Source organism: Micropterus salmoides, unplaced genomic scaffold (assembly GCF_014851395.1).
Source record: "Micropterus salmoides isolate LMB-PRFRI ecotype aquatic unplaced genomic scaffold, ASM1485139v1 Ms_hic_scaffold_1, whole genome shotgun sequence".
Taxonomy (NCBI): Eukaryota; Metazoa; Chordata; class Actinopteri; order Centrarchiformes; family Centrarchidae; genus Micropterus; species Micropterus salmoides.
This window is the reverse complement of record NW_024040040.1, coordinates 52,549,982-52,573,440: the sequence shown is the minus strand read 5'-3', so window position 1 is coordinate 52,573,440 and position 23,459 is coordinate 52,549,982. Positions and strand designations below refer to the sequence as shown.

Here is a 23,459-nt window from a genome sequence, read left to right as displayed (position 1 = left end):
CTGGGGAAGACCTCGCATCCGCTTCAGTTTTCAAATCAAGAGTAACTTTTACAAATTCATAACAGTTTCTGAGAATGATTTTTTTTTTTTCAGTAGAACTGCAACAATTAGGTGTAAATTATTAAATAAATCAGAAACTATTAGATAATCGAATCATCTTTATTGTTTTAAGAAAAAAAGGCAAAACTTGATCTTAAATGTGAATATCTTTGTGTCGTGGACAAAATAAGACATTTGAGGACGTCGTCTTGGGCTTTGGGAAACACTGATCAACATTTTTCACCATTTTTTGACATTTTATACCAAACCAAAAAACTTCTCGATTAATCCAGAAGATTATTGACCTATTAATCGATTGTGAAATTAATTGTTAGTTGCAGCCCTGGTTTTCAGTTTCCCTGAACTAACTGGCCTCTGCGATCTTTCATGAGCTCATTTAATTAGTTTTATAAAATATCTGAGCTCTGATGCAGTTAAAGAGAACTTTCAGAATCTTTCAGCACCTTTGAATCTATGCATTAAACATTTATATGTAAATAAGATAAGGATGGACACTTTCAGTAAAACAAATCTCACAGGTTAGGAACAGTTTAGTGTTTAGAAGTTTCATTTCATTCGTTTCAGCAGGACTGCAGGTGAAGAAGCTGCTGACTCTCGGCGTGTCGTGGCAAGCTGGAGTCGGGGCTGGTGGCGCGGATTGTTAACAGGTCTGTTGCAGTGTTGGAGGTGGTGGATGTGTCTGTACCGGAGCTGTTAGTCCAGTACCAGTGTCTCCTCAAACTGTGGAAGACCTCGGCGAGAAACACCTGCCCGTCCACCTCGTACGGGCTAACATCGGTCTGCTCCGGAGGCAGGCGGCCGCTGGAGATCAGCTGTCTGAAGGCCTGAAGAGAGGGAGCAGCAGTGAGTTAAAGGTAGACGGTGGATCTGCTACAGCTGAGCCAGGCGACAGGGTGTGTAGTGTGTGTGTTACCTGACAGACTGGCTCCTCCAGGTGGTTTCCCCAGATGTAGATGTGGGTCAGAGTTGTGTTCGCTGTCATAGCCCGAGCCAAGGACAGCAGACCCTCCGTCTTGATGTTGTTGCTGGTGACAGACAGCCTGACGGACAGACAGACTTTCACAATGAGTCCAAATGTTACAGTGCAAAATCACCATGCAGCACGGACCCGGTACACTTTCCAAGGGATACATAGAATAAAATACAGAAGATAAAACACATAAGGGTTAAAAACAAAGAATGACTAAAGAAGAAAAGATAACTGAACGTGCTTCACTAACACTAATAACTAATAGGGAGCACGATGGGCAAAACCTCTGTAGCCTGCTGATTTCTTTTTTAAAAGAAGGATCAGCAGAGCAGAGAGTGAAGAAAGTGAGTCGGTGGATATGGTGTAATTAGCTCAGCCAGGTAGGAGTTTAATGATTTATTCTAACCAGAGGGACAAAAAAACAAGAAAGCAGTAGTGAATAGTAGCAATAGGAAGCAGGCAAAGATCGAAATCCAACGTCCAAGCAAAGTATAAATCCAACAACGCACAGGGAGGACATCAGGAAACATGAAGTCTGTAGACAACGATGAAGCGGCAACAGACAAAGAGTCACACACAGACTTATATACATCAAGAGGGATTGACAAGACGCAGGTGGAAACAGTCACACAAGTGGGAAATGAAACGACCAGAAACGAGAAGAGAGTAAAGTAACAAAGTAAAACAGGAAACTCAGGAAAAACATAAGCCAAAACAAAGGACGAGCAAAGACAGGAAGTTATATAAATACACCACGAAACACAAGGAAACACATTAGCACAGAAAGACACAAGAGGAAGGGTTTACCAAAATAAAACAGGAAATACTAGAACTTAAACCCTAAATGACACAGACAGACACACAGTGTTTGGATGTCTTGTGTAAATATTTCCAGCTGCTCCAGAGAACTCTGACAGAAATCATTTAGTAATCAAATTCAAAATAAGTATTGTAAACCAGAGACCACGAAGGCAGCCCAACGTCCAACACTTCTGACAAACAAGAGCATGTAGAAGGTGAAATGTGAAGATGTTTGTCTGAGCGTGTTGGACTCACTCTCTCAAAGCGCCGCCTGGCCACGCGATGACCTCACTCAGGTACGCAGCACCGTCATCTTCAATCCGATTGGACGACAGATCTACGATCTCCAGAGTCGGGTTGTGCTTCAGCACCTCAGCTAGATGACGCGCGCCGTCACGGGTCACGCGGTTACTACGGACAACAAAGACACGAAGAAGAGGAAGTGACAGTCGTCAGTGAGAGTCATATTTCCAGAGGATCAGAGGGATTTAAAGAAGGAACCTCCAGACTAAAGGTGCAGGAGTTTTTGTTCCTACCAGCGCAGGTCCAGGTAGCGCAGGCTGCGGTTGAGCCGCAGGCCTTCAGTCAGCCTCTCCATCCCGGTGTCGGTCATGCCCATCTTCCCCAGGTGGAGCTCCACCAGGCTGCAGTTCACAGCCAGCATCTCAGAGAAGTGCACCGCCCACTCGTCCTGAGAGAGCGACAGAGGGCTTCAGGTCCGAGTCACACGTCCTGTCTGCTGGGACAGAAACTCAGGACTAATTTGGTCCGTGTATCGTACCTGGTGGCTGAAGAGCAGCGGCCGGCTGATGTCAACAGAGCGAAGAGTCTTGTTGCTTTTCAACACGATGGCAAACGCTATCACGCTCTGAGTGGCCTGCAGGGCCAGAGGCAGAGGAAGACTTCTGATTGGATGTTTGAAATACTGCACATTACTACACGTCATGAATATAAAATCAAAGAAATATTAATATATGATAAGGATAACTGTTAGAGGTTATTGTTCAGTTGCAAGTCAAACAGTAGTACATCTGCAATTTCAGGAACCAGCGTGATGAGCAGTAGGTGTGTGTGTTTACCAGGTCGCAGTCGGCCACCTCCAGCTCCTTCAGGGTGTTGTTCACCTGCAGCATGCTGGCCAGGTGCATGGCTCCTCTGTTCTCGATCTTATTACCTGACAGTCTGAGACACAGCAAGGTGCTGTTGCCCTGCAGAGAGAGAGAGAGAGAGAGAGAGAGATCATTACTTTCTGACTCTTCAAATCAATTCAAATCAGCTTTATTAGCATGAATGTATAACAACAATGTTGCCAAAGCTACATTTAAATTACATAAGAACAATTAATTTCATACATAAAACAGTAAAAGTTGTGTTTGTGTGTGTTAATAAAAAATAAAATAATAATAATAAAAAATATATAAAATATAAAAATTCTGTAAAAATAAATATTAAAAATAAAAGTAAATAAATAAAAGAGCGTGTGTGTTTGTTAAAAATTTTTAAATATATAAAAGATTTTAATAAACTAAATAAATGAAAGAACAACGTGTTTGTGTTATTATATTAATTTATTAAAATTTTTTATAAAGTAAATAGATATAACCATAAACGTGTGTGTGTATTAATAGACAAAAAAATTAGTTAATTAATAAAAATAAATAAATACATAAAAAAAAGTATAAATGTGAAATGTTACTGGAGTTATTGTCAATAAACATGTTCATTCATCACCCATGAACACACACAGGAGCCACATACAGGAGCACATGTGGATTCATCCGCCGCTGAAAATAATCCCCCACAAACGCACACATTTCCTCCTTTGTTTGATAGAAACTACAGCGAGCAGCTGTTTCACACTTAAACCATATATTTATCTTGTGTCCTTTAAAGATTTACATCTTCTGTAGGAGCCAATGTGCTCCGAGCTGAGAGCCACAGACAGGAAGTCAGGAAGTACTGAGAAACGGACTGACATGCTGTTGGTTTCTGGGGATTTGTTGACAGTGAGTATAACTAAGTAGGACTGTGTGTGTGCGTGAGAGAGACGCAGATGGATTTGAACCTGCAGGCTCTTGGCGAGAACTTCAGCTCCGTCCGTCTGGATGTCGTTGAACATCAGGTCCAGAGAGTGCAGAGCTGAGCCGTCGTCCTGCTCAGTGAAGACAGAAAGATAAACATAAACGACGACGGGAACACCAATTAAAAAAGGAAATAAACACCACGTGGAGTAGAGAGAAGATGTTTTTCTTCTCCTGTTGATCAATTAACAATATCCCCCTCGATACTTGTTACCTGTAAGAGGTCAGCCAGGTGTCCAACGCCTTCATCTGTTATGTTATTGTACCCGACATCCAGACCTGTTGATAAAGGAAAATGTTTTGAAAATTCATAGATGTGCTAGTTGAGGTGTTCACCTGAACCTGACCGCTCACCTGTCACACACTTCACGTGTCTCAGACATTCTGAGAGAGCGAGAGCGTCTTTGTCATCAAGTCGCTGAACTCGTCTCAGTCGGTTGTTTCCAGAAAGTTTTAAGGTGACATTCCTGCCAAACACAACAACAACAACAACAACTAAATGTAATTAACTTCACATGCTGCCTTCAGGTGCTCTGCATAAAGTCTTCGTTGCACGTTAGATTTACACGCCTTTGGGTGGAAATATACAAATACATTGTGTAACAAAAAGTTGATTCTGTGGTTTTATTTTCAAAATTTAGTAGTCCAGACAAAAAGTAGAACCAGGTATGTGATCCATGTTTTTAGTAATTTATTTGTACAAAGTGCTAAAAAAAACTAAAATAACCATAAAAGAAGATAATAACAGCTGCATGTAGTAGTAGCAGTTTATTGTTGTCGTTGGTCGGAGTTCAGAAAATTTTAACTACTTTATTAACTTCTGGGTAGTTTAAGTTTTAACAATGCGACATTTAATATTTTGTTTATCGTGTTTTGTATGTAAAATCAGACTTAAATGTAAGAAGGATCATGTTCCTGCGACACTACACGTAAGATTATTCAAACGTTTGTGTGGATTTGTGGTGAGTTTTCTGCCTGATCACAAGAGTTTTAAGTTAGTTTCCACCTCCTTGTCTCATGCAGTACAGTCCCAAACGGGTTCTGGGTCGGTCATTTGGTCTAAAGGGGATTCTGCAATAACAGCAGGGCAATAACACAACGCACAGCAGAGTAATGGGCAGGTAGACTTCTCTATAAATGATGTTATTCTGGTAATATTATGACTTCTTTCTGGACATGTGAGAGAACACAGGTATGTGAGGGGGATTCTGAACGTGCAGAAAGTTTTGAAAACTCTGAAACGCAGGAGCTATTCGAGTCCAGGAGTTTCTAACTGAATTAAAATGAATTTATTATGGAGGTGAAAAGGTGCCACATGCACATTTAATGAGGTTACTTCCCCAAACAAGAGAAACAAAAGAGGAAGGAAGCAGGGATGAGGTTACATTACAAAAATTGATCTACAGGAGAAACAGATCTGAAAGCAGCACAGAATGTCTGAGACCTGAACTGACTTATACTCTGTTTGAATTGTTACCTACCGCCCGAAGCTTTCTTCTATGTACATAAAGATGTTTTCACCATAAATTGAAGCAGAAATTGATGCAGGATTAATGATTAATGCTCAAAATATATACCCCCCATTTAATGTGTCCCCAAGAACATTGAAGCAACACTTACACTGCTGTATTTCAACAACAAAACTCCTCCATAAATTAACTACAATGACAACAATTTCTGGAGGACACATTCCCAAACACCAGGTTAGGATTTGGTCTCCTGATTTAGGCTCTGATGTTTGGAGGATGGCAAGTATGCTGATCATAGGCTACTTATTCATCAGTGACCATGATTATTGATTTAGCTTTTCATCTATACATGATTTTAAATGGTGAGTTTGGCAGCTGAACTTTTTTTTAAACAACATTCTGTCACAGCAGACCTGAGCAACACTGAATCCCTCCAAACTACAGTGAAAAGCTGGCAGCCCTGGTAAAATAAAAAACTATAGCCGTCAAATAAATAGAGTAGAGTAAAAAGTCAGTAGAAGAACATTTAGCAGTATAAAAATAGTCACTTTCCACCACCGCTTTTTGAAAGTTGGAGTTTTCTGATTTCAGTCAGCAGCACCTGAAGGCAACACCCGTTCGCTTTTAGCTAAAATGGTTGTTAACTTTTCATTTTCCGTCACATTTGGACACTTACTCCGTCCCCGTCGTCTCCTCTAAGGCTTGTAAGATGTGAGGGTTTATTTCTATCTGATTTTCTGCGCAGACAGCAGCGAAATTGAACTTTTCACCGGACATCTTCCCCGCCGGAGAGTTTGGGTTACTATGGCAACACGGGAGGAGGACGGCGACTCCGGAGGCACAAAAGAGTAAACAAGAAACTTAACAGAAGATTAATTAATATAATCTTAGTAATTTAACACAATAATAACAATGTACTTAATACTAACTATACTGCCAGTTATATATTTGAAATGTTATACTTCTATAATATAATAATGATAAATTGTAAATTTGCAATAAGGACTGAAGAGTTTCCTTATGGTTTAGAAAATCCTCCTTCAGCTAAATAATATTTAAAACTTAATTTAAAGCCACTTTGGATCAGCTGGAAAATGATCCTATAGACCATGATGCATTGCTGCAGATTAAACTACCCAACAGGATATAAAAGGAGTTAAAATGAGCTCAACCTTAAACATCTACAGCAGGAATATTAATCCAGAAGCATGATATATAAAAGACAAACATTTTACTGCAACACGAGCACTTTTACTTCCATACTTTACTTTTTTTGCAGGTTTTGACTGCAGGACTTTTGGTGGAGTATTTTCAGACTGAATACGTCTCACGTAAACCCCTAATATATATATTTTTAATATTGTTTAAATATTTTTACTCATTGTGCCTGATTTTGTTTGAACGTACAGTATTTTTAATTCCCTGTTTCATGTAATGTCAACTTCTACCTGTTCTCCTTTGTATTTAATATTTTGGCAAAGTAAAAATGTGAAACAGCTGAAACTGAACGTACAAATAAAGTTTTCCTTCATTATTATGACTTTCAACATGTAGATACACCTTCAGCATCTTTTAATTCTGCTGCTGTTTGACAAACCTCATCTTAATCTTTAAACAGATATTAATGTGCAAAATGAATCTGCTTCTAAATGTTTTCCAAACAGTGTGCAGAAAACTAAGTGACATAAAATAGATACTGAAAGAACTAATAATTGTTTATATCTCAACAGTCACCGAGACGAACGCACATCTGATTGTCCCTTTTTGTCTTTAATTTTTATTTTTACTGTCGTACACGTTTTATACAGGAGCGAACTTGTATATGTAATTCACATTTCTGTACAAGTAACACAGATGTTATGTATGTCCAAAATAAAAAACAAAGAAAGACAATAAAAGAAGCATGAAACAGAAAAAAAAAAAAAACTTTCAAGTTGGTAAAAATACTGAATATAATGCAGTGTTTTTTTTTACTTGAAGCACAAACACATTAATGCTAAGACCTAAAACAGCGGCTTTAAAAAATGAACTATATTACACAGAAACAGAAACCTTTGTTTTCATTAACAGGGCTGTTCACATTAATAAAGCCACCATCACATCGTTTATGATCAATTAAATCTCAACAAGCCTCCTATTAACTACATTATCTATTAAAACAAGAGTTGTACTGGCTGTTTTTCTTTTTAAATCCACATCCAGGTCTGACACATTGATTTCTCATCCAAAAAGTAGCTTCAGCCTCAGACGAAAGATTCGTCTCGAGTGTTTTTGGTAAAATAGGTGAATTTAAGCAGCTGGTGAAGTTTGAAACTCATTAGCAAAATGCGTGCGACGCACCTGCGCACTATATTCAGAGTGAGCCGACCGATGAAAAGACACACGGACTCTAAATGAAGACGCGTATTTAAGGACATTTGTCTCTTCTGGTCGAAGTTTAGTGAAGCGCTGATCAGACTTCTTCTGATCCCTAAAAATCAGCTGATGCCTTTGCAGTTTGAGGGACGTAACCTGTAAATGTCAGCAACTTGTAGGCGACGCCTACAGCGACGCCGTGGCAGTAAAACGTTTAGTCTGAGGCCATAAATGATTCTAACTGCTACTAGATTTACTTTAATGACATCTCAATGACAAGAGGTTTCTATTGTCCCGGTCTTCAGCGTGCTGGATCAGTGCATCCCTACCAACGTCAGACACAAGGTAAAATCATCACTGCTGTTTAGCTGCATCAGTGAATTAGAGATGCACTGATACAGATATCGAGCCGATACCGACTCAAATAGCTGGATATCAGTGACAAGAGGTCGATCTTTTCAAAACCGAACTCGCCAGCCCAGACTGGAACACTTTGCTAGAGAAGCTAACTTAGCATTTTGTTTTAGAAAGTTAGGAAGCTTTAAGTCGTGCCTGATGTTTCCTTCCACATAACAAAATGCTTCCCAGTCTCGTCCTCACAGTTTCACGCTGGTATCGGATCAGTACTCAGCATCAGTCCAGGTATCTGGACCAGGACTGAAAGACTCGGATCGGTGCGTCCCTAGTTTGAACGGATGTTCTGCGCACAGGTTGCCGCAGCAGCAGCCTCGAAATTTGTGTTTGACTGACGTGAATCGCTTCCTACGACGAGTTCCACCCCCTCCCGATGGTTAACACGCCACGTCTACGGACACTCGAGCAGCCAGGAGCTACGGCAGATGAAGTCAAGTTTTAAATTCCTGCAGTAGTAAAAGAGTCACACACACACACGAACAGTCAGACAATCAGACGGATCGTAAACCACCCGGACGATCTAAAGCACGAACTGACAGTGAGCGCGGGAGATGTTGGTATTAATCCCTCAGCGCGAAGGAAAACTGTCGACACACAACATCAGTTAGTTGGGAGGTCAAAGCTGAATCTGGCAGTCGTGTCGGATGTTTACAGGTTTAACTTTCACCTCCTGAGCAGCGGGTTTGCTGTCTGATCATCTGACTGGATTGATCTCAGCTCCTGGTTAGTAAATGTTCTTATTACCGATATAAATAATGGATAAAACTACGAAATGATTTAACAGATTTCGCTCACAGACGACCAAACGTCCACTGATGTGTATTTTCCGTAGCTGTAAGCCGGAGCGCCGACTGCGGCTCGGGCCTCACTGCTGAGGAGGGTTGTGCTCGCCGTTGTCCACCGTCCTGATGATGACGATCTGCTCCAGGCTCTGGGCGGGCGAGGGCGGCGGCCGCAGCTGCTCCACCAGAGCGTGGAGGGTGTCCGAGTTGATGGTCTGCTCCTGGTCGGGTTCGAAGGTCACCTGTTCGGCGGGGGCGTCGACGGGCGGGGCGGGGCTCTGGATGGTGGTTTCGATGATTTCAGCGGTGTCGCCGTCTGCGGCGGGCGCTGTGGCTTTGGGGTTGGGGGTGGCCGGCTCGGGGTTGGGTGGCTCGCCTTCGGGGATGGAAGCCATACCTTTGTTTTCCTGCGTGAGTTTGCTCTGGACAAACGCCACGGGATGACTGGACGCCAGGAGGACGACTGCTCACACACAAAACAGGAAGTTTTAACATGAGAAACATCAATGTACCGTAAAACAAATCAACATGGCGGCTTCAACGGTTTCCAGCCTGAAGGTCAAAACGCCTCTGCTCACCTGCTCGTGCTCGCTCCTTGTGTTGCCGCACTTCGTCGGCGTGAGCCTTCTCCTGGTGTTTGATCATGTTCTTCACGCTGGCGAACCGGTTTCCACACAGCAGACACTGCACGCCGGTGTTCCCGTCTGCGCACACAGACAGCACAAAGTGTGAGCGACATTTAAAACCTCCCGTCACCTCCTCACATCGCCGAGGAGGAACTTTGTCGGCGGACATTTAGAGAAAAGTCCAGTTTCAAGTCGCTCTGCGTTCGTTGGTCTAAACAGGGCTCCAGGGAGCGACCACAAACATTTTCATTGGTCACACTGATGCACCAGCTGGGTGTGCAGCAGGGACGGGTAGCTTACTGATACCCGGTATTAACGGCGCCCTGCAGCTAAATGGTTAAAGCTGCAGTCTGAGACAAAACAGTGGCACAGGACAGGATTTAGTTTAATGACATCTCAGATATAAAGTGACTTTACTGTTGCTGCTCTGGAAAACATTTAGTTCCATTCTCACCTGATTTATTCTTTTCTTAAAAAGCATTAACTTGGTAATGAAAAAGAACTGAGAAGAGTTTTGATGAAGAACCGAACCAATAAGGAGTATCGATAAGAATATAAAATCCTAACAGTTAACGGCGCTTTTGACCAAATTAAAACATTCAAAAAACACAAAACATCCTGAGCCGTGACAGCAGATCAGCCTCCCGTCCTGCGACGTTTGTCACGCTGCTTATAATTCAGCCAAAGAAGAGCTTCCTTATTCTAAAAGAAAAACGTTTGTCTGCAGCTTTATTCTCCTTTACAATCATTTCCATAACGTGTTCAGAAATGAACAAGGCGTACGGCAACTGACAAAAAAAAATAAAAATAAAAAAATAAAAAAAGAGGAAACGCTTAAAATGCTTGTGAAACAGGTGCACCAGTGTAAACAGTCTGGAGCTTCAGACAAAAGTAAACTGCTGCTCACATTTTCTTGTACAAACCGGAGTCATGATAGTTTTTAAATAATTAGATTCCCTGTATTCAAACTACAGTAATAAACAGTAACACGTGCGGCTCGACAGGAGACACATTTTTATATTTTGTTCAAAGTTAAAAAGTCACATCAGACTCTGAACATCCTGCTAGAACCTCCAACATGTTGTTTTGTTTACTCTCATTTATCATTTTGGTATCAACACGAGGGTCTAGAGGATGACTTCCTGTTCACCTCCAGCTGTGTTTACGACCTCCTTCCTCTCATCATCAAAGAAACATCCCATAAATCCCGGGGGTACGAACCCCCCTCTGTTTTATCTGCGTGCTGTGATTTATCCTTTCAGTTCTACTGCTGTAAGCAAACTCCTGACGAGGGATCAGGGAAACTCACCCGGGTGAAGTCGCCTCATGTGTTTCTTCAGTTCGGACGACGTCACGAAACTTGCGTCACATTGCGTCTGTGTACATTTGTACGGAGTCTCTCCTGAAACAAACAAACACACAGCAATATGTTCAGGAGTCTGACAGAAGAGCAGCTTTGAGTCTGAATCTCCTCACAGGATTAATAAAACCTCTCTCACCTGTGTGTTTCCGCGCGTGTGCGATGAGCGAGGAGGAGACGGAGAACGACATGCCGCACAGGTCGCACTGGTACGGTTTCTCCCCGGTGTGTCGGCGCTTGTGATAGGTCAGCGTGCTGGACTGGGCGAACGCCTGGCCGCAGATGTCGCAGACGTACGGCTTTTCCCCGCTGTGCAGTCTGCGGAGAACAGACGAGATCGGATGTTTCTGTGAAACAACTGTGACTCCAAACACAAGGTGACAACGTGCTAAATGCTAAAATGAGACAAAATAAACAAAGAGGTAAAAGCTTTCCTGTCATTTCATTCTGTGAAGCAGCTTCTCTTACAGATATAGTTGGTATAGTTTGCTTTAACAGGAGGAAACATACTGAGGAATAGTTCAACAGTTTGGGAAAGACACTTCTTGCTGAGGGTTAGATGAGAAGATCGGTACAACTCTGACGTCTGTAAAGCTCCCAGGTTAGCTTAGCTTAGCACAAAGACTGGAAACAGAGGGAAACTGCTAGCCTAGCTCTAGACTACCAGCACCTCTAAAGCTCACGTGAACTGACATGTAGAAACTTCTAAACCGAGCTGCTGCTGCTGCTGCTGCTGTTCATACTGAAACTGTACCTGATGTGTATTTTATAGTTGGACGAGGTGGCGAACTTGAAGCCGCAGCGCTCGCAGGTGTAAGGCTTCTCCTCCCCGTGGTGCATTCGGCGGTGAGCGACCAGCTGACACTTCTGAGCGAAACACTTGTCACAGTCGGAGCAACTGAACGGCTTCTCGCCTGCGACAAACAACAGAGAGACGGGAAAGTTTCAGCAGGACGCCGACCTCACCCTAAAACTATCCAGATAAGCTGCCGTGGCCATCAAACTCTTTAACTCCTCCCTCGTGTCGGACATTATCTGTTTTAATACTTAATGTGAAACATACTCTTAGTAGGGATGCACCATAATGAAAATTACTGAATCCTAATACCAAACAAAAACATTCACAGTTTTTTTTGTTTTTGTTTTTACCATTTTATGAATTAAATAGTCAAAATGAGCTTTTCCCTCCGTGTTTCCCACAGGATGTGGAGAGACTATGGAGGGGGGGTCCGGGGCCCGAGAGGGTCCGGTAAAGTAAATTACACGTGTCCATTTACTTTCAATTAGGGCTGGACGATTAAAACATTTCATATCATTCGATAATTATCACGATAAATGTCAAATCTTTATTTCTTTCAAGTTTAAAGGCAGATTTTTGCTCCTAAGTGAAAATTCAAGAAACCAGATGGTCAAACTTTTGAAACACTTGATGTCAAACAGTGGATCACTTCACAAGTCTGAGTTACAACATTTAAACACTATTATCTTTTTTCAACAACATAAATATTTTAATAGAAAAATTAGGCGCCAATTTGTTTGCGATTCAAATGAATTAAACCAAATATTTATTGATGATATATTGAACATTTATTATATTGTTATTGAGGAAAATTATATTGTGATAATTATCATTATTGTTTTATTGCCCAACCCTACTTTTAATGGACACATATATTGTGTTTTATACTTTCTGTGAAGATAATTAAATTAATCTTATTTCCATCCTGTATAGACGCCTTATTTTGAAAACGGGATGTTGTCACATGTGTTTCCTCCTCGCGCTAAATTCATAAAGTCTCAGACACTTTAAAATGCTTACACTCTGCCGACACGTCAAAGTAATTGTTCAGTAAAATTTAATCGTTTTGACTCATTAGGCCGAACACTGAAAGTGCTTTTTTGTGATTTCTGTCCGTTTCATTTCTGTGGCCGAACATTCGGTGCATCCCTAATATTTAGATTTGTATATTTTAATATTTGTTATACGTCTAGAACATCTTTCTATTATTATTTCTATTCCTTCATACTTTGATAGGCAATATGAGCAATTGTGTCAAAAGAAATTCCCCTCAGGGATCAATACAGTATTTCTGATTAAACTCTAGTTAACATTGGTGCTTGCATGTTTTTTTAAACATGTTTTAATGAAATCAAGGAAAAAATCCTGAAATTGTTCGGTTCCACCTCCTCAACTGATTTTCTCTGTTTTATTTTTTACTTTTTCACTCTTCCTTGTCACTTAATGTTGATCTCTGAAACTAAAACCTTTCAACAAGCCACCTTTGGGAATCTTCACAAACTAAGAGATTCATTGATTGAATCCCTCCGCAGCGGCGCTGAAACTCGTTTCTCGGCTCACCTGTGTGGATGCGCAGGTGAGTCTTCAGCTGGGTGGCCTGTCTGAAGTTTTTCGAGCAGAAGATGCAGACGAACGGCTTCAGGCCCTTGTGGATCTTCTCGTGTCGGTGCAGGCTGCTCGCGTCTTTAAACAGTTTGTTGCACTCGGTGCACGACAGCGACAGCTCGTCCATCTCTGACGGATCCTGCTCACCCTCCTCTTCGTCCGGCACGTAATCTTCCGCCGCCGACCAGCTCATGATCTCCTCTTCCTCCTCCTCCTCCTCCTCCTTGGCGGCCCTCCTCCTGCCTCGCCCTCTCCCTCGGCCCCTCCCCCGGCCTCGCCCTCTCCGTCCCTCGCCGCTGCTCAGGCGAGGCTTCTTGGCCGGGGTGTCGTCCTCCTGCGAGGGGCTCCAGTCTGCAGACGTGTCCCCGAAGTCCTTCACGCTGGTGTCAGAATCTTCCAGCACCACAACTTCGCTGTTCCCACCACCTCTCCCCCTCCCCCTGCCCCTCCCCCTGCCTCTCCCCCTCCCCCTGCTGGCCTGGACTTTGGGGGCGCCGTCGGCCGAGCTGCTCGCCTCCACCTGCTCGCCACTGAAACTCTTCGGCTTCCTGCCTCTCTTCCTTCCCTGTCCTCTTCCAACGCTCTTCGGAGTGGTGGGGCTGTACTCTTCATCGCTCTTGTCCCCCTCCTTCACAGTTACACACCGGACCTCGTCACCCTGCTCTTTGCCTTCGTCCTGCCACTCCCCTGTGACGGAGACGATGGACAGAGGAACGGGTGAGCTGGGGCTGCCGGGAGAGGCCGGGCTGCGAGGAGAGAGACCAGCTTCTTTATCCGCCTCCGACTGGGACGTTTCGCTCAGCTCGGACCAGTGCGGGATTTCCTCCAGATACTTGGTGGCCTCGGTCATTCCCAGGAACACAGCCGCTCGTCGCACAGCTGCCTGTCTGGTGCTGAAGACATGAAGAACAAGTTTGAGTCATCAAGAAAAAAAGATTCAGTTTAATATTTATTCTCTTTCTAGCTGTATTCATGTTTTACCTGCTGACGTTCATCTGTCCCGTGTAGATGAACTCTAAAAGCTTCTCCAGAGCGTAGCGGCTGACCCTGTCAGGGTCCAGCGTCGTGACCTCTTGACCCTTTTCAGCCTGGGAGGAGAAGTACTTGCTGAACGCTGCCAGGATGTTGCGGTGGGCTCTGAACTCCACGTCTCGCACCATTATGGTCACGTCGCACAAGAAGTCCATCTCCCGCTGCTGATGAAGGCGCTGCAGGAGCAGCTTCCCATGATTGGTGACATGAGCCATCTCTGCAGCTGGTGAACAACAACATCAACACCAGTGGTCAGAAACTTCAAGTTAAGTTTATATAAAGAAAAGTTTTGTGTATAAGATCAAATCAGCTGAGAATATTTCCATTCTGATATTTTAATCAGCCGTGCAAACTGCGTGGATTTTCTACATTAAACTTGCACTGTTTACAAAAAGCAAACAATACTTTTAATTATAGACCTGGGTTCAATTCCCCTCTGTGACATGTTCACCAACGTGTCCCTGAGCAAGACACTTAACCCCTCGTTGCTCCAGAGGCGTGCGACCTCTGACATACTTAGCAATTGTAAGTCGCTTTGTATAAAAGCGTCAGCTGAATGAATAAATGTAATCTAACACTGTGTGTGGCGCTCAGCTCGAAGGCCCCGAGGTATGAAGACATACATCTTTAAAAAACGTACAAATATATAGTTTAATTTTCTTTAAAAAATGCTCCACAGGGTTGAGAGACGAACTAACACTCTGTTGGTTTTGTTCATTTAATCAGATTTGTTGACAATGAGAAAAATTAACTATGCAAACTTTATTCTTTATACTTTTTTTAGGACAACAATGGAGGGGCATGAAAATAAGAATATAATACATCACTACTACAATTTAAAGTACTTCATTTAAGACTCTTTACTACCAGTTCAGGTGAAATATTCAACCATGACTGGATAAATGTAAATACTTACAAACAGCCTGTAAGTTGAATAAGGCTTGTTTTGGTTGTTTGTTTTACTCACCTGGTGAAAATCCAATGTCAGAGCTAGAAAACAAAGAACAGAATATTTAAATTTAATTCAAATAATAAATCAAAACATGGGCTTTTAAGACACAGGAAAACAAAACTTATATTGCAGGAGGAACTGTTTACATTTACAAAACAAAAAGTACCAACTTACTCTCAGTTAGTGTGTCTGCTTCACCTCCTCTGTAACTTAAGAGTGTGGGTTTATCTGCCGGAGAGAGACATTAGTGAAAAAGATTGTGTTTTATGGCTTAATAATCTGTAAACATTAATCAATAGATTCTCTGAATCAGCAGCTTGACAGGTGAAGCGTTTTGGAAAATAAAAGCTCCCGCCTGCTTCCTGAGCAGGCCGCGCAGCCATGCTAACGCTAGCCGCGGTGTCGTAGATCGGTTACAATGACTGCTGCTGTTTGTTTGTCGTTTCACTCAGATTTAGGGAAACTCTGCGTGCTGTGCGAGCTGCCTCCGGAGCGATGTTAGCAGTTAAGAGCTTCAGCAGAGCGGATACTTCATGCAGGCGAAGCTAACTGTTCCCGTAGTGGTAAAAAGCGCGGAAAACATTGTGCTCTTATTTCGAAGGTTTGACGGTTTGTACCGGCGGTGTCGGCCGTTAAGTGGCCGCAAACTGTTACAAACGCTTATTTCAGCGACGCGTCGAGGAAACACGTCGTCCGTTATAGAAACTTGTTGGAGTAAATGCATTATTTTAATCCAGCGCAAAGTAAATAAAAGCAGTAAAAGTACCTTCTAATATCCGCGATCTCCAGCCATTATCCCGTGACGTCGGCAAAGTCTCGCGAGATGACGCCGTCGTCGCCTCAAAGATGCTTTGTTCGGTCAAGATGAACACCTCCACGCCCGGACAACTGGCGAGAGGCAAAATTTAACTATCCCTACCCAAACTAATAAATAGTTTTTTTCCTTCTTTATAAACATTTATTTACGTTTTATAGCGACTGGCAAGCAGCGTTAAGGTGCATTACCGTGACCTACTATGTTGGAGTGTGGACCAGAGGTCTCTATACCTGCTCATTAAATTCTATTGATCAACCCAGTTTCTTGCAAATAAAGGAATTGCTTCCTTAATCTCAATTCTTCCTGTCCAAGCTTCCTGGTTTCCCTCCTTAATGTTTCTAGTTCTTGAAATGGTGAAGAATGACATGTTCTGATTCCTGTAATTGACAGTGTTCACATTACCCTGTAGGGGGCTTGTTTATTAAGTACTGTTTTAATAAGTCTTATTACCCTCACCCGTGTCTTGTTCTGTCCAGCGTTTCATAAATCTCTTTTGTTTTCAGTTTTGCCTGCTATGAGTTGGAAATGACTACAGAGACATTAATGCAGAGCACGAATCAGTAAAAAGCAAAACTTTAATTAATTTCTATCGTCTGTAAAGCTGTTGCAATTGCCATCTTCTAGTCTGTACAGATAAATGATCTGATGTCCTTTTAACAGAAATGTGTAAAGCTGGTATACAAAAAGCAAAACCTGTTCTCCCAGTATTAGGATCCTTGGATCCGTCTGTATATACCTAACCCTTGTTTACAGAAGTAACAACAAACGTGCCAATATACATATACAATAAACAACCGCTGACTTAGACCAAAAATCAAGTGATTTCTCAATGTTTTGATCAATATTTCAATGTTGTGGAAGCTTTACCTTATTTGGAACGTGGATGTATGGACAGAAATAGTGTTTTAAAGAAAACTCCCAATAAAAGTCAACGTTTAAACGGTAAATGTGGCCAAAACATAGACATTTGCCTGGTATAATTAAAACAAAACTGTACAATAACTGTTGTATTTTAGTGTATTTTCATCAAATTTACAGTTACAATTGCATTTCAGGTGTATTGGAAGATATTCAGTTGATTTTTTGCATTGAAAATTTAACTTTTTCACCAGGCGAGGATGAAAATATCAAATTTTTCCTCATGGCATCTCCATTTAGTCTGCAATGGTAAAACATGTTTATTTAAAATGGATTTATATTCAAAGAGACCAGAATTATGCATCTAGGCCAAATGGTTGAGGAGTTATTCCTGATTCATTTTAGGTTTGTAATTTTAGGCGTTTTTCCTGGAAAAAGGTGGCAGTTTCCAACAACATATTTTTTTAAATAAATTCTTCATGTGTTTTGTTTAAAAAATCTTGTATACAGTATATATTATACAATACAATATTGAACTGGGATGTCGGCTACTGAAGTAGTTTGGCACCATTGAAAGAACTGACTCAAAGAAAGTACTTATTTACAGTACACGAATATACTTATTCAATGTTTTTGGATTGTATTCTTTCAATGGAAATAGTCGGTAGATTCTCAGTATTAAAAGACTGATCAAGATAAAGAACTCATATCAAAGGTTGCTCACATTAGTATCACCTTCAATATTTAAATGGTGGAATGTACATTTACTCAAGTACTTAAGTACAATTTTAAGATACTTGCAATTTACTTGAGTATTTTACGTTTTATGCTACTTAATACTTATAATGTACTTTTTTTACTGCAACACAGCTTTAATACTTTGCAGATTATGATTGTACATAAAATGTATGATTAAATGATAAAGTGACATTTTGTTGTAGATTAAAGAACCCAACAGTGTATAATGTTGTAAAAATGAGCTCCACCTCAACCAGCTGTGTGTCAATGCATCGATGTAACTCTCTCAGAGGGGCGACTCTGCCCAAACAGTACTTTAATTGTAAGTAAATGCTGCGGTTTGTAACTTTTACTTGTAACAGAGTACTTTTGCAGAGTGGTAGTACTTCTTCCACCACTAGAGTAAAAGAGCACTGATGGCGTTGCAGCGCCCTCAGAAACTGAAAACAAAGATCATCTATTTTTCTGGGTCCCTTGACAAACAGCACAACTCCATGAAGTCAAAATATAAAACATAATTTATTAATTTAGACAAAACTAAAAGTACAGTAGTAGTAGGGGAGACCGGGTATGGTTGTAACCCTTTTTGCTTCAGCAACTACCCTGGAGTGCAGGCTTGGTGAGCCCAGACTGCAAAGGGCACTCTGTAAAATATTAAAATCAAGAAAGTCCCTAGTTTTATGTATAGAGGATCTTCCCATGTTACAACCATACCCGGTCTCCCCGAATAATAGTAGTTCAGAGAATATGACACAAACCTCACAGAAGAAATACCACAAAACTTTATACTGTATTTGTATCAAGCCTGAAATAAATGGTCGGTTAATCAGCAGCTACACTTAACTAGAATTATTACAAATGGCAAATACAAAAAAATATATATATAAAACTCTTCCTGAGCATTTTAAACATAAATAGTGCAAAGAATAAAGGTTGCTGCACCACATTAAAGTGCGACTGTCCCTCTGTCCCCCGTGCAGCTGTGGGATTCTGATTCCTGTCTGGTTCATCTTCTCCAGACTTAAAGGCAGAAAGTGAAGCAAAGGCAAAGCTGGAATTACAGGTCTGCTTTGAATGCATTGATTGTCTTTGACTGGCTGCAGCTAAAGACCAACAAACTCACTGGAATTACTTTGGAAAAATCAGGCGCCTACATCACCCACAATGCAACTTGATCATCGACAGTTATGCTCCGTTCCGGGCAACTCAAAAGTTTTTAAAAAGTAGGCCAACATGGAACGCCACCTGAAGTCGGATTTCCTACTCGTGAACTCGGAGAAAAAAAAAAAAAAAAGTTCCGACTTCAGGAGCAGCTGAATGACGTCACACAACAATGGCAGCTCCTATGGAAGCACACATAGTAAATGCTAAACAACAACAACCTAAAAGGCACCATAAAGCATATTTGCATGTATTTAAATAGAAGTATGAATACTATCATATAGTAAAACCTGTTCTGCACGTAAATTGACGTACAAATGTGTTGCTGGGTAACTGGTCACACTAAAAAATAAATAAATCTCCAAGTCATCTTCACCACAGAAAAGTTATTCAGTAAAATGTAAAAACAAGAAACATGCTGCAAGAAAATGTTGAATCTGTCGAGACGTATAAAGTACTTAGGAACCATGTTTGACTCCATGAGTCATTCTGACCACGTTCTTAGTCAGGAATTCAGTTTAATGCCCTCAGGACGGCGCTACCTCGCCCTCCCAAGGAAAACTAATAGATATGCAAATTATTTTATTTGTTCTGCCATCAGGCTTTTAAATACTGCTTGCATTGTAAACCTCTGTATTTACTTAGTATTTATTATCCATTTATGTATTTATCTTCTTGAATCATGGTCACTGCTTGGTCCATGTATTGTGACCTGTGTATTCGCTGCTTTGTTCTGGTTTCTGAATGCTTCATTGATTGTTGTCTTTGTCTTGTTTAATACGACTGGCAGGCTAAAACTGAATTGCCCTACAGGGATAAATAAAGTTGTCTGAATTTAATTTAATAAAGCCCTGAACGCTCACAGACTTAAGGTTTAGTGTGCAAGTTTTAGTGGCATCTAGTGGTGACGGCTCACGGTGCATTCACATGCTCCTCGGATGTTCCCATTTCCTGAGATGTGAAGTCGTTCTTCTGACTTCAGTGTGTGTTGATGTGCTCTGAAGTCTGAATGTGGAATCAACATGGACGCTACTATAAAGATGTGCTGGATTAACATTATCAGAGCGTATAAACACGCAGATATCTAGTTCACTCTACATGGACCGCAAACTAACCGTTATAACCATATTACATGTTTGCAAAATATGTATATGCAATGATTTTGCACATATACAAAGTTTCTAACCATCAACCTTGTTGTCGGCCATGTTTCTACGTGTGTGACGTCAACAAGTTTTCTCTCGACTTAACTTCAGCAGATTCACCTTTAACCATTTTTATGAAGATTCTGCATTGATGTGGGAAAATTCTGCTTTTTAAAAACAAGTATTTTAATAAATGATTCTGATTATTCCCAAACCACATGAATGCATCAGTCACCGCTCATCCCTCCCTTTGCAAGCGAGCAGGAGAAGCCGCGGTGGCCGACACGCTCTGTCGGCTCGTGTTAAATAATACCTGTGGTCCTCCATTTGTCCAAATTTCACTTCTCTTCTTACTCCTAACAAACTAATACTACTAACATTTCTTGTTCTTCTTTGTACAGATTCAACATAGTGACAAAACTCATTCTGTAGCGTTGTTTGTTGTCGGCTGCTGTAGAAAAATGGCGGCGCAGCGTAGCGACTTCCATGTAAGAGGACCCGCGGTGTATGTAGTAGGGCTGACCCTGAATAGTCGAATATTCGATGGGCGGAGCCTGATTCGGCTGTCTAACAGTTGAAGCTTCGCAATGAAACAAGGATCACGCCATTTTGACGATATGGGGGAGCTCAACGTCTGATTTTACATTGAACTACCAGTTTTCTCCCAATAAGTTAATATACAGCCTGTTACAATAGACATTTCAACGTTATTGCTGTAAATAAACATGTGAAAAGAATAAAAGCTAGCTGGAAATTTACAGTGTTAGTTGAATGAAAAGAGACTATATTATATTGCGTTTCTGTCAATAGATCCTCAGAAATATTACACACTGGCCCTTTAACAGAAGCTGCAGGAGCTCAAAATGCTATAAGGAGGAAGGCAACAGCCCTTTCTAATATTTTCACGTTATCTTGACGACTTTTTTACTTTCTTTGTGGCCAAGGCACTTAAGGGACCGACTGCCTGATTTATAGCCTTGAAGTATTGCCTACAAAGAAACATCAGTTCGACAGGAACGCGTGACTGCAGGGCAGGTCAGTTTCTCTTTAAGGCAGGTGAGCTCATCACATGCAGTCTAGCGCTCAAAGTTATTAGCAGCTGATTTGATAGCAGAACAAAATAAAAGTTTACATCATACATTTAGTGCTTGGACTGAGTTTGTTCTATCAACTGCTTAGGGTTTTTTTGGTTTTGTGCTTCTCACGTGGATTTCTCCATGGATGTGTTAAACTTCAGGGAAGCACAATGTGACTTGATTTCTCTGCAGCAGCTGGTTGTTGCATCTTGTAGTCACTCTGGTTCAGTATAGAGTGAAGCATTTGCTTCTCCCACACTTTGTTCCTCTTCATTCGTTCGAGGTTTGACTTTTCTGCGAACACCTGAAAAGAATTAATTGATGAAACATATCAAAGTGAAACTCAAGACAAACTTTCATTTATGCATCTTCAGTATAAATAACAACATTCATGCAGCAAACATGAAGCCTTCATTTGATTTGGTTAGATTTTCTGTTTATCTTCAGACTGTTGAACCACAATTGTTCAGCACTCCGTCTGTACATTAAAATACTGGTTAAGTTATGTAGTATTTGGTCAGGGCTCCTTTAGCATTAATTACTTCATCAATGCAGACCAGACTGGAGAAAGCACAACACCAGCTACTGAACGAGAGAGTGAGACAGATACACTTCACAATTGAAGCCCTGAACAAAGAAATGGACAACATACACCACAAACTAGAAACATATCTGCCCAGTACAGCACTGGGAAAGGTCATGGACTTCATCAAGAAAGCACAGCTATCTCAGCACAACAAGAGCAAAGAAAGACAGACCCGGAAATTCCAAAACCTACAGTCCAGAGCGAGCTGCACCAACAGAACAGGAGAATTGTCTTGGAGGAGAAAGGACAATAACCCCAAAACACTTGAAACAGACAACAGATGGGTGAAAAACTTACTCACCCAACCAGAGAAAGACGTTCTGGCCAAAGGATTAAACTTTGCCATTACACCACAGCAACTACCGATAGTAGACCTCATCACAGCCACAGAATCGGCCATTAGGAAAAACAAATTAACAGAAACAGAAGCTCAGACTAAAGGTATCTGCAGCCCTTTCTAATGCGAAGGCCCCCCCTTCCAACCTCACCATCCAAGAAAGGAAGGCTGTGACATCTCTGAGCAAGGATCAAAACATCACTATCCTACCTGCTGACAAAGGAAGATGCACGGTAGTACTTAACACAGCTGACTACCAGAACAAAGTCAACACACTACTAATGGACACAAACACGTATGAGACACTGAGACGAGACCCAACCAGCGGATACAAGAAAAAGGCCATAGAATGTCTACAACAGTTACAGAAGGACAACACCATCACCCGTGAACAATATTACCGTTTGTATCCTGGAGAAGCCATTCCTTGCATTTATGGACTACCCAAGATACACAAAGAAGGAGCCCCACTCAGGCCGATTATCAGCAGCATTAACTCGGTCACCTACAACATTGCCAAACACATTTCCACCATCTTAGCTCCATTGGTGGGAAACACGCCTCACCACGTCCAAAACTCTATTGACTTTGTAAACGTTTGTGACGTGACTTCTTTGTTCACCTGCATCCCCACCATAGAGGCAGTAGAAACCGTTAGGAAACGGCTAACACAAGACAACACCCTGGACAACAGAACCAGACTCAGCCCTGAACAAATCTGCAAATTACTCGACCTCTGTCTAAACACCACCTATTTCCAGTACAACGGTGGATTCTACAGACAGAAGCATGGCTGTGCCATGGGCTCACCGGTATCCCCGATTGTGGCCAACATCTACATGGAAGAAGTGGAGAATAAAGCCCTCAACTCCTTCAGAGGAACAGCACCGAGCCACTGGTACAGATATGTGGACGACACCTGGGTCAAAATTAAAAGCCAGGAAGTGCAAGCCTTCACAGAACACATCAACTCTGTGGACAGTAACATCAAGTTCACACGAGAAGATGTTCACAACAACAGTTTGGCCTTCCTGGACTGCGCTGTACACATTAAAGAGGACAGGTCGGTATCGATGACCCGGGATAACGACTCCACTGAGGTTAAATAGCTGAGTTTCCCTGCCAGTCAGTCAGAACTGAAGAAGTCCTTTGGATGAGGGACGAAACGTCTTCCAGTGTCTTCAACCAAGTCCAGCTGCCCTTGATTTTAACCTTTGTTGGAGAACTTTGACCTGGATGACTGAGAATCTTCATAAATAATCCATCTCTCAAAACAGAATATTAGAAAAAATAATGTATAATACAGAAATATCGGCCTTCTCAAAAGTTCTGGTTAAGTTATGTCGTATTTGGTCAGGGCTCCTTTAGCATTAATTACTTCATCAATGCAGCGTGGCACAGAGGGCATCAGCCTGTGGAACCACTGGAAGCCCAG

At 41.6% G+C, this 23,459-nt stretch overlaps 2 protein-coding genes and 1 pseudogene across 2 annotated transcripts; 1 reads left to right on the top strand and 2 right to left on the bottom strand.

Annotated features, from left to right (window-relative positions):
- LOC119896614 overlaps positions 1 to 23,459 on the top strand; it is an 858,889-nt pseudogene that overhangs the window by 92,554 nt on the left and 742,876 nt on the right.
- Positions 141 to 6,182, bottom strand: lrrc34 (leucine rich repeat containing 34). Its single transcript, XM_038710181.1, has 10 exons — positions 6,058 to 6,182; positions 4,267 to 4,379; positions 4,127 to 4,191; positions 3,897 to 3,983; positions 2,911 to 3,039; positions 2,613 to 2,708; positions 2,368 to 2,522; positions 2,087 to 2,242; positions 974 to 1,100; positions 141 to 884 (listed from the first exon to the last, which is right to left on the bottom strand). The coding sequence occupies exons 1-10, from the start codon at positions 6,156 to 6,158 to the stop codon at positions 621 to 623; spliced, it is 1,293 nt and encodes a 430-aa protein (XP_038566109.1). The 5' UTR covers positions 6,159 to 6,182; the 3' UTR covers positions 141 to 620.
- mynn (myoneurin) lies at positions 7,133 to 16,148 on the bottom strand. Its single transcript, XM_038710139.1, has 10 exons — positions 16,073 to 16,148; positions 15,481 to 15,534; positions 15,322 to 15,344; positions 14,304 to 14,577; positions 13,278 to 14,215; positions 11,673 to 11,832; positions 11,058 to 11,236; positions 10,868 to 10,960; positions 9,511 to 9,636; positions 7,133 to 9,395 (listed from the first exon to the last, which is right to left on the bottom strand). Exons 4-10 carry the CDS (start codon positions 14,567 to 14,569, stop codon positions 9,016 to 9,018), a joined length of 2,142 nt encoding a protein of 713 aa, XP_038566067.1. The 5' UTR covers positions 14,570 to 14,577; positions 15,322 to 15,344; positions 15,481 to 15,534; positions 16,073 to 16,148; the 3' UTR covers positions 7,133 to 9,015.

Bases quoted from the DNA above. Each gene is read 5' to 3' on its own strand.
- lrrc34 (XM_038710181.1), bottom strand. From the start codon at position 6,158: ATGTCCGGTGAAAAGTTCAATTTCGCTGCTGTCTGCGCAGAAAATCAG. The intron at 3,040-3,896 runs GTTCAAATCCAT...CTCTCTCTGCAG, and splicing joins TTCTCGCCAAGAGCCTGCAG to GGCAACAGCACCTTGCTGTG. The intron at 1,101-2,086 runs GTGAGTCCAACA...TCTGTCCGTCAG, and splicing joins CCAGGCGGCGCTTTGAGAGA to GCTGTCTGTCACCAGCAACA.
- mynn (XM_038710139.1), bottom strand. From the start codon at position 14,569: ATGGCTCATGTCACCAATCATGGGAAGCTGCTCCTGCAGCGCCTTCAT. The intron at 10,961-11,057 runs GTGAGAGAGGTT...TGTTTGTTTCAG, and splicing joins ACACGCGCGGAAACACACAG to GAGAGACTCCGTACAAATGT. The intron at 9,396-9,510 runs GTGAGCAGAGGC...GTGTGTGAGCAG, and splicing joins CAAGGAGCGAGCACGAGCAG to TCGTCCTCCTGGCGTCCAGT.